We start from the raw sequence: 10,601 nt of genomic DNA, 5'->3' as shown, positions 1-10,601 counted from the left end.
GCGCGCGCGTTCCCGCCGTCGCTATGGACACGGCGCCGCCTGGCGGGGGTGCGTGCGTCCTCTGACCTGTGACCCTGGGCCCGCCTCTTCCGGCGCGCGCCCCGCGTGGCCCGGGCCCGGCGCTCGCAGCCGCCATCGCAGCCGCCATCGCAGCCATGTCGGCCGCCTTCAGGAAAGCCGCCAAGGCGCGGCAGCGTCCGCACCGTGAGCGGGCTCAGGTCAGTGCGTCGGGCCGGCTCCCGCCGGGCCCCCCCCGGCCCCGGCCTCTCGCGGGGCCCTGCGCGCTCCCTCCCCGCGCTCTCTCCCGCTCACGCGCCCTGTCTCTCCCGTAGCCCGCCGCCCGGACGAAGCTGGGCTTGCTGGAGAAGAAGAAGGACTACCGGCTCCGCGCCCAGTGAGTGCGGCCGCGAGGGGCGGGCAGCGCTGGGTGGGTCTCCCCGCATCCAGAGGGTTTCCTTGGGCTATCTTCGAGCGCTGAGCATCGCTGGAAAAGACTCGGCACCTCAGTAGAGGTGAACACGGAGAAGCTGCTGAACAACTCGTGATTGTTGGTTTTATCCTCCCCAGTGACTACCACAAGAAGCAGAATGCTCTCAGAGCGCTGCAGAAGAAAGCTCTGGACAAGAACCCCGATGAGTTCTACTTTAAAATGATACGTGCAGAGGTCAAGGTGAGAACCTCCATTGCCTTCAAGCAGGATTACACTCTGTTGCTCTAAGTAACGGGTTTTTTTCCCTACCTTGTTTTTATTTAAATGTATGAATTTTTAGATAAACGAGAAAAATTGGTTTGGTGCCTGTAGAAGGCTTTGAAGAAAATGAGGGACAAGGAACAAAGTTCTGCTGCTGTTAGCAGGCCCCACAGTGCTCTCCAGGTGGGATGGGCTGTCTGTAAGTGCCGTGTTCCTCTGGTTGTAGGATGGAGTCCATGTAATAAAGCAGCCAAAGGACGAAGTGACCCCGGAGCAGATGAAATTGATGAGGACACAGGATATTAAATATGTAGAAATGAAAAGAGTTGCAGAAGCCAAGGTAATAACTCACACTTTTAGTGTTTTCTAGTTTGCTCAGAATAGTTATTTTATTGTGTTGTTCTTATTGTTGCTGCTGGCTGTTGTGTTCATTCAGTGAAATCTGATTTGTACAATGTTGGAAAGGACAATGGAAGTGTCAGTGGAGTGCTGGATATAGAGCCTAAAGGTGTGATGACTATCAAAAATTACACTGTGTATTGTTATAAAATGCAGTGATTTTTATGTAAATTTCAAGACATTAAACATGTATTTCTGCTTAGCATGTTTATAGAGAAATCATGAAATCACTAAGGTTGGAAGAGCACTCTCATGAAGTCCAGCTGTTCACCCAGCCACCACCATGGTCACCACTACCCTGTGTGTTCCCAGGTGCCACAGCCACATGCCTTCTGAGCACTTCCAAGGATGGTGATTCTACCATTTCTCTGGGCAGCCTGTTCCAATGCTTGACTACCCTTTCAGGGAAGAAATTTTTCCTAATACCAAACCTGAACCTCCCCCAGCATAGCTTGAGGCTGTTTCCTCTTGTCCTGTCACAGAATCACAGAATTAACTAGGTTGGAAAAGACCTTTGAGATCATCGAGTTCAACCTATGATCTAACACCACCTTCTCAACCAGACCATGGCACTGAGCATCACATCCAGTACTTTTTTAAACACCTCCAGGGACAGTGACTCTACCACCTCCCTGGGCAGCTCATTCCAGTGCCCAGAGAATTTTTTCCTAGTGTCCATCCTAAACTTCCCCTGGCGCAGCTTAAGGCTGTGTCCTCTCGTTCTGTCAGTGGTTGCCTGGGAGAAGAGACTGGTCCCCACCTGGCTACAACCTTCTTTCGGGGAGGTGTAGAGTGTGATCAGGTCTCCCCTGAGCCTCCTTTTTTCCACGCTAAACAGCCCCAGCTCCCTCAGCCATTCTTCATAGGGCTTGTGTTCCAGACTCTTTTCACCAGGCTTGTTGCCCTTCTCTGGACACATAGAGCATTTCAACATCCTTCCTAAATTGAGGGGCCCAGAACTGGGTGCATCACTCAGGGTGTGGCCTAACCAGTGCTGAGCGCAGGGGAAAACACTTGTTACTTGAGAGAAGTGACTAACTGCCACCTGGCTACACTCTCCTGTCAGGGAGTTATAGAGTATGAGAAGGTCTCCCAGTTGAGGAGAATAATCTGAAGTGGGTTGTTGGAGTATGGTAGGCAGGCAATCCACAGAAATACGATCCTTTTCTGAAGATGCTGTATGCTCTGATGTTGACTCACAAAGCAGAATCATCACTGCAGATAAAAAATCAAAGCCAGCTTTAAACTTTCCTTCATGCTTTTGCTGGTAGTTCCATGGCAGTCATTCCCCTTTGCCATACAGGGAACTCAGTTTTGCAGGTGGATGTGTGCGCTTTGTCTGGGTAACAGCAACAGTCACCGTGACCCTCTGTCTGGAAAAGTTGCGAAGACATGTCATAAATATAGACTAGATGTGTCTTCAGAGATGAAAAAAGGAAGGAGTTCAGCTATATGTAACCTCGAGGAACAGACAGAAATGTCCTCGGGGGAGACTCGATTTTACTCGGTCCGAATTTGGCCAAACTTGGACTTTCCACAGAAAATCGAGCGCTTGAAGGCAGAGCTCCACCTGCTGGACGCGGCGGGGAGCGGCCGGGGCCGGCATGTCTTCTTCGTGGATACGGAGCGGGAAGGTGAGGCTTGAACCGGATGACAGAACTTGTTCTGTCACGTGTTAATGTGGACTGTCATAAAAGAAGGACACTTTTTTCCCCAGGAATTTAGGTGCTCTAGAAATCCCTATTGGTTACTAACTGAGACATCACTTCTGCAGGAGCTGTGTTGCTGGGGCTCCTGTTGCTGACTGTAACAACATGTTTGGAAGGTTTGCTTATCAAAGGAGTCCATGGGAGTTTATTCCTAACTTTTTTTTTAATGTATAGTTCAGGAGTTTGATATTGCCACTCACCTGGACACCGTTCCTGAGCTTGTAGATAGAGTGTACAACCGACCTACCATTGCAATGTTGCAGAGAGAGACGGTGAAGGGACCTACTGATCCTGCCCACCTAAAGGTACTGCTGCTGTTTGTCTTACAGCATTCTTCATGTTTTACATCTTTTATATGACAAGCACTAAAAAGGATTAATTGCACCATTGTGGAGGTGAACAAAATTGTTTTCTTAAAACTTTTAAAGGTAGTAGTGGAAGTACTTAATTCAGTAGTGGAAAGCACTTAATCACCAAGTGCCTGGTGAGCCTGCAGTCACATCTTTTCCTGGACTAACACAGAGTATTCTTTCAGTGCATACCAGTCCACTGTGGGCAGACCACCATAAGTTGTGATGTACAGGCCAGAAAAGAGTGGTGTGGATCTGATTAGGCAGTGTCCCTGCAAAACGGAGATATTTCTCTATAAAGGAACATATACCTATGGGACTATTGTTTCATTAGACCGCTGTAGTCTCAAGTGTAATTTTTTTTCAGCATCCACTGTTAAGTCTCCCCTCACACTTCCCCAAAACCGCTTGCACCCCTGAATTAGGTATATAGGAAGAAGCTTATTCTAACACAGATGGCTCTGTTGCTGTGTTCTTGATCTTACAGTATTTTTCAGTTTGGTTCTGAGCACAAAGTGGCTTGAGATTTGTCTCCTCGCTTTCCTTCTTAAAGCCATTTATGCTGTAGTCTCACTTCCTGGCTTTTCTAATTTGAGTTGTTTCATGATTCTTCAGCGTGAATTGCTTATGCTATCAGCTTTGATTCTGATGTTTTAGTATCACAGCACTTTTGTCCTAGAAGTAACTACACTTGGCTTTACGGCTGTAGATTCTGCTCGGGTAATTCAGATCTGTTGAACAGTCTTCGGAGTATGAGTCGGTTGTGTGTAAAGTAAAAATAGCTGTCTTAAAATTGCCGACTGGTAAATTTGTAACCTGTTTTTTCTGACTCAGATGTCAGATAATAAACACCCTGTGGTCCCTTTCCTCCTGCCAGCTGTCTCAGTTTGACTTGTCAGTAAAGCAGTTGGATGAGTCGTAGACTGACTAGTTTTCTCCTAAATGTCTGAGTCATATTTTAAGCATGTTGGGATCTGTTCTCCTTAATTTAATTACTTAAATCACACCTGCAATAATACTGTTTCTGTGCTGGGAAAGCTATCCACTCTCATTAGGCAAACTTGACCCAACAAGTTGCATTTTGAGAGGTCTCTGCAGGCTCTGAGCACTTCAGGAATTGGTCTCTGGTCTGTCCTTTTTTTTTGTTTTCCCTCCTCTTTATAAAGTGGATTTTCATTAGGGAGTTAAATGTTCTCTTGCATTCGACATTGAAATTCAGAGGATTTAGACCATAGTGTCTTACTCATCTCTGTCTTAATACAGCTTTTTTATTTTTGTTTGCAGAAATTAGCCCAGCAGAGGAAGAACCAGTATGACCTCCTGAGGCAGCGCATCGAGAGAGAGAAGGCCATGTTTGTCATCACACAGAAAATCCAGACACGGAAAGATCTTCTGGTGAGGGACTTGGTTCTGGTTCTCCAAGTCTGTTCTGTTAAGTCATTAGGTCTGGTATTGTATATGTTGTATATGTTGTATTTGTTTCTTCATTCTGGTTTTATAATGACACCTCCAGATAACTCCTTAAGATAAGTAATCCTCTTTTAGTATGGAAAAAGTAAGGAAATGAAACATTTCAGTGAATTATATCTGCTGTTCCAAGTGTCACCTTGTCAGCAAGGACTAAGACTCAGCTGTGAAGTGGTGGTCACAAGTCTTCTCCAAAACGGTGTCACTAGGAGTCAGAAGCAGGGAACCATTTCTCTAAGTTATGAGAAGGTCTTAAAAATCCGTAATTACTTCTCTGAATGGGACTCCTGTTCTCTGGTGCTTGTGAGCAAAGCAGATTATGCCTGACAGCCTGAAGGGGAAAAGAGCAGATAAAATGAAAATCCCTACCTAAACAGTGCAAAGTGACCATTTTTCCTTTATGGTTAGACCCAGACAGGGACTCTGATTTACATGGGTGGGGGTTTTTCTCCTTCTTGCATGGCAGCAAATATTTGTATTTGTTCTTTTTTCCAGGACAAAACTCATAAAGTAAAGGTGAAGAAAGAAACAACAACTGGTCCAGCTATTTACAAATTCAAGTTTCAGCGGAAACGTTAGCCATTTCATTGAATAATTGTTACAGTCTTTGCTCAGAAAGGAGGAGGCATCTCCCTTGGAGGGCTGGTGCCAGCCTGCTTTTGACTGAAGCTCAGCACTTTGTTATAACAAATTACTGTGGGCCTGTGGCAGCCATCAGGGTGTTTCATCTAATTAATTGATTAATCAATCAGAGTTTGTTCTCTTAATATTTACAGTGGGAAGCCATGAGATGTACTTGAGTGTCCTGGTAAGATGCACCATAAGCAATCCATGAACAGTCAAGGTTGTAGTGGAACACTAGGGAGGTGGGTTGAGCACAGCCCAGGGACAGGGAAGATAATTGGGGATTGTCAGCTCTGGGGCTGAGCAGGACCTGCCCAAATCCACAGGAGTGGAGGTTAGCTTTTTCAGCTGTCTCTTCAGGCAGGTTAAAGGTTAATTACTCTCTAGTCGTTTCCCCAACATCCCCAAATCCCTCTCATTTTCCTATTTGCACTATTCCATTGTGTGCTTTTCCTTCAGAGTTGCTTCAGTTCAAATTGAGGCAGTGCCAAAATTCTCTGTAGGGAGTGACAATGCAGCAGCCAAGTGTGAGACAAGAGTTTTGTCTTCTGGGTTTTCCTTGGGCCGGTTGCATTGCCAGGGATGGGGGATGTGCAGACATATCCTGAGTGTCCTGGAGCGGCACAGGCATGTTCAGAGAAGCCTCCGTGTAAACATTCCTTTTCTTATCTCTCTCCATCGTCCTGTCGCTGCCAGCAATAAGCACATGGTCTGCAAGGGGGTAGGGAAAAAAAAAATGCTGTTCTCAGGCCCTACCTACTTTGGAGCTTTTCCAGCATCTTGGTGATGAAACACGATGTTTTTACATGCTTAAATGCAGCTTCAGAGGTTGTTCTTGCCATTGCAAAGATAAATGTGGGGTAAATTTTTCAGGGGAGAATCCACGGAGTCTGCAGAACCCGGAGTCTGCAGATTGTGTAACGACTGTAAACCGCCGGGTGAGCAGGAGGGAAAACAAAGCCCCGTGTGTGAGAACGGTTCGGTTCGGTTCGGTTCGGTTCGCTCGAGAGAAAGGCGCAGCCTTTTTCCCGTGGCAGTGGAGCAGCCGCAGTGCCGGGCCCGGCCGGCAGGGGGCAGCAGCGCCGCGCGGCGGGGCCGGGAGCGGGGCCGCGCCCGCCGTGCCCGCCCTGGGCGTTCCGGGACCCTGCAATGGCTTCACGGCGCACCTCGGGGTCCCCGCGCAACGGCCGGCGTCTGTGAAGGGAAATCTCCTTGAGATTTAGATAGGTAAATATTTAATCCTTGCCCTTGATTAATTTTACCTGCGTCGAGAATGTTACTGAAAAGGATGGGAAAGAAAAGCAGCGATTCTGCTGGGAGACCCTCAAGGAATCCTGTGGTAGGAATTGAAGAGCACCAACCTGGCCACGCCCAGCATTTGCCTTGTCCACCTCTGTCCCACTGCAGAGCGAGTGCTGGCATGGGCACAAGTGACCTATTCCCTGGAAGAAAGGCATCTCTTCCCAGTATGGAGTGAGGTATTATGGGATGTAGTCGGCAGCTGCAAGGCTTACTTTGAGCACTCACTGGTTGAGGGCCACAGTGTTTGTCCTGGGGTGTCTGCTGGGAGCTGAGGTACCAGCCAGGACACACAGTCTCGTAATCACAATATAGGGTCTGGGTAGCAAAAGTTGTGCCTGTTCTGACTTACTTTTCCCTGGGAAACCATGAAGGTCTGAACAAAGAAAAAACAGAGCATTGTTACATCTGTAGTGGTCACATCAATCAGGCTTCTTGCTTGACCCTGACCTCCAAAGTCTGGGTACAAATCCCATAGCCTGTGGAGTGGTTTATGATCTTGTGGCCATAACAGACTAAAAGGAGGTGCCAGCTCTTGTCCACAAAAGTTTTTTCACCTATTCCTGCCTGCAATGGTGTGAAGGATTTGGTGGGTGCTGATCTCTGAACTTCTACCTTAGCAGATAGGACTAACTTACACCTGCAGAGTTCCCAATGGTATCCAGGAAAAAAATCCACACCTCAAAGACCTTTCTCTTTGACTCCCAAAGCCTTTAGCTTGGTATCCTCATCCTAAAGCACTGAAATGTTTCTGCAAGGGTCTGGAAAGAGCCAATACTTTACAACTGAATCAAAACCCCGGCCCACTTGGCCACAGCACAGGATTTAAAGTGAGATATGGGTGGGATTGCCATCCTCTAGCTGGGCCCTCATGGGGAAGGACAGCGAGAAAATGCCCACAGCTATTTTTTGTTTGTGATAATTATAGCATCAAAAGCTGAACCAACAGGTTCTTTAGCAAGGAGATTCCCTGCAGCTTGAAAGATACAGATATCAAAATACCCCACAGATTCACAGCTCAGGTTTCAGGTGATTCAATAATATCATGCTGTATAATAATTTCATGTAATTCCTTGTTCAAGTCCTGAACAACTCAATTGATAATGATTTTCTGTAAACATTAATAGCAGACTACGCTTGCAGGATTATCTCTAGGCAGCTGCAACAATATATTTTACTAGCAGAACCATCACTAGCCCTTAGGCTTCTCAGCTGCTTTCCTGTAGGCCCCATTTTCCAAGTCTGAACCAGACTGGAGACCACAGTGGGGTGCCTGGGGCATGGCAACAGAAGCTGACTTGCTTGGGGAGGCTCTGGACCCCCCCCCCCCAGGACAGCCACTGTGGGGTCTCCATCAGTGGCCATGTGCTGTGGCAGCCAGAGGGACCCCCAGAGCCTCTGGAGGCCCCCCTGGCTGTGTTCTTTCAACAGAGGAGAGCAGGGAGGCTTGATCCCACCCATCCCGCTGCTCACAGGTGCTGCCCTGCTTTTTACCGTCTGCTCACCATGAGCCCTCCCACCACTCACCCTCCAGATGCTGCCATTCCAGGGTCACCAGTGGGACTGTGGACTGGTGCAGGGTTGCAGGTGTCTCCAGCTGCAGGACTGGCTGCTCTGGCCCTGCTGTTCCCTAGGACCCTACAGCCAGGTTCAGCTGAGGTGTCTTGCCCAAGGGCACCAAGGAGAAAAGGGTGGTGAAGTTCCTCCACTCAAGCCTGAGCAGCTTCACAGCAGGGAGTTGAAAGAGCAGAATGTAAATCAGGAATGACTAATTGCTGCTCAGCATGGCTGCCCTAAACCTCTCTGTTCCACAGCTCCTTGGCCACCCGGATCTTTTCCCCATCTGATTAGGAGCAACACGGGGCTGCTAATGTCTAGGAAGAGCCTGGGCACAGGGTACCATCCCTGTTCATGCTGCCGCACTTGGACACAGCCACCCATTTCCCTCCAAACAAAATGTTCCTCTCCAAATTCCATTACAGAAGGTTTCAAGTAAATAAATACCTGCTGCTGCTTCTGTTGGGAGATGCCAGGCATCGAGAGTGGACCCTGGGCTGGGCAAGGTGAAAGCAGCAAATAATTGCTTTGCCATCTCCCAGTTCTGTACCTGAAGCCGTTAGTGCCTTGAGAGAACCCAGGTGAGCAGCATTGCTTCAAGCAGTCAGGAGCCCATTATTTAGTGAGAACCTATTCCCAGGATGTCCCTGGCTTGGCAGACCTAAAGACTGCAATAGTGAATTAGTGCACATAGATCATCATTTACTGAAATGCAAGCCCTGATGCACCTTTCTAGGGAAGCACTAATTTATTATGCATTGTTATTAGCTGCAGCAGGGCCTTCATTAGAGCTAGAGTTAAGGTCTGTTTTGGCTGCCTCATCAGCATCAGTGAACAGCGTCCCTGTGAGGTTTGATACAATTTAATTAACCTAATTAAAAGCTCTGATTGCAGAGATGATTGGGGTAGAGCCAGCAGCAACTGCATATTTATAACGAGCTAGAAGGTGTGGGACCGGAGCCAAATGATATGCATCTCTAATGAGCTGGTGCTATTGAAGTGTGGATTTGGAATGCTAACATTTATTTTTGGCAACAATGGCCAGTTTATCTTCATGATAGAAACGATCACAGATTGATTGGATGTAGCAGGGAGCTCAGCACTGTGCTCCCTGGCTTTCTCCAGACCACTGGCAGGCCCACACAAGCACCCACAGCTTACTTGCTTGCCACTGCTCTCCCCCCAACACTGCCAATGCCTTCCCCTGTGGGCACAGCACCCACAGCTTGCCCTTCACACACAGCCTGTGGGGGACACAGCAGGGACAGCGTGCACCAGCCCCACACATGCACTGGCAGTCCCAGATAAGCCCTGGAAGATGCCAGCAAGTTTTCCCATCCCCAGCCACCACTTCCTTCAGCCTTTCCACGCCACCTTCACTCTCTCCCAGACCTCCTGCCTCACAGCCAGGCTTGGCTCCTGGTGCAGGTAACCCACCTCCATTACTCCTCCAGGTATCAAATACTTAATTCCCTGATATGCTGGGCACCAGGCACAAGTGCCCAGATAATATAAAGCAGCCTGGAGCAGAGATTGGCCCATGCCCCAGCACCGGGGCTTCAGGGCTGCTGCTGCCTGGGCTGGTGAGCACCAACACCTGCCCCTGGCTTACCCACTGCAGCCAGAGCCTCCTGCCCTCCTGTTTAGTGACAGAGAGGCTGCCAGCCCGTCAACCCCCACCAGCTGTGTCAGAACATGGGAGTTCCTGGCAGGCCAAGTCAGGAAACCCCTGTTTCTGGGTCGCAGCAGCTGTCATCTCAGTAGTGCCCCTTCTCTCTCCACATTTAAAGGCTACATGGTGCTATGGGGAGTTGGGGGTCCAGTGCACCCAGCAGCAGCAGTGGGACGTCCCAGGCATTCTTAGCAGCCAAGGAACAGCAGCAAGTCTGCCGAGCCATTTGGAAAATTTGATCCATGCTAATTATGCTGAAAAAAGCTCTTCTGATAATGAGTATGAAATGGAAGTGTAGATAATACTCATCTCTGAGTGCCATTAATCTTTAAAACTGGAACAATAAGTGAAAACACTGCAGGGCATATGAAGCAAGGTGTGATTCACATCTGCTCCTCCATGGCCGCCTGATTTATTGGCACAAGGCAACTTTCCTGCACTGTTTCAACAGAGCTGCATTACATAACACCATGGACTGCTTTGCTTTGCTTGCCTTTCCAATCAAAGTATCTCCTCAGAGTTTTTAATGATTTCCTGTCCTTTCCTGGGACATCTCAGGAGCACAGGAGACAAGTCCTCCAAAGCCACAACTCTCTCCCAGGTCTTGGCCTCTCCAGAGATGCTTCTTTCCTCCTGGCCATGACACCCACTGTGGCAGCAGGGACACGGTTCTCCAGCCCAGGTGTACTGGTGGGGCAGGGCAGGAGGGGCTTCCAGAGCCCAGGCTGCTCTGTGCAGCTTGAGGGGGGCTTGAGAGTGGATGGAGACAGGGGGATGGAGGCTCCCTTTTCATCCCTGCTGTGACAGGTGCTTGCAAGTGCACCCCTCAGAAG

The 10,601-nt window shown here is 48.7% G+C and overlaps 1 protein-coding gene across 1 annotated transcript; it reads left to right on the top strand.

The window, feature by feature from the left end:
- Positions 1-76: 76 nt before the first annotated feature.
- UTP11 (UTP11 small subunit processome component) lies at positions 77-6,055 on the top strand. The gene is made up of 8 exons (XM_069035776.1): positions 77-218; positions 333-394; positions 568-670; positions 918-1,031; positions 2,631-2,724; positions 2,974-3,104; positions 4,434-4,544; positions 5,112-6,055. The coding sequence occupies exons 1-8, from the start codon at positions 156-158 to the stop codon at positions 5,193-5,195; spliced, it is 762 nt and encodes a 253-aa protein (XP_068891877.1). The 5' UTR covers positions 77-155; the 3' UTR covers positions 5,196-6,055.
- Positions 6,056-10,601: the final 4,546 nt, after the last annotated feature.

The sequence above is a fragment of the Aphelocoma coerulescens genome, chromosome 23 (assembly GCF_041296385.1).
Source record: "Aphelocoma coerulescens isolate FSJ_1873_10779 chromosome 23, UR_Acoe_1.0, whole genome shotgun sequence".
In the NCBI taxonomy this organism is placed as follows: Eukaryota; Metazoa; Chordata; class Aves; order Passeriformes; family Corvidae; genus Aphelocoma; species Aphelocoma coerulescens.
This window is presented reverse-complemented; position numbering and strand designations above follow the sequence as displayed.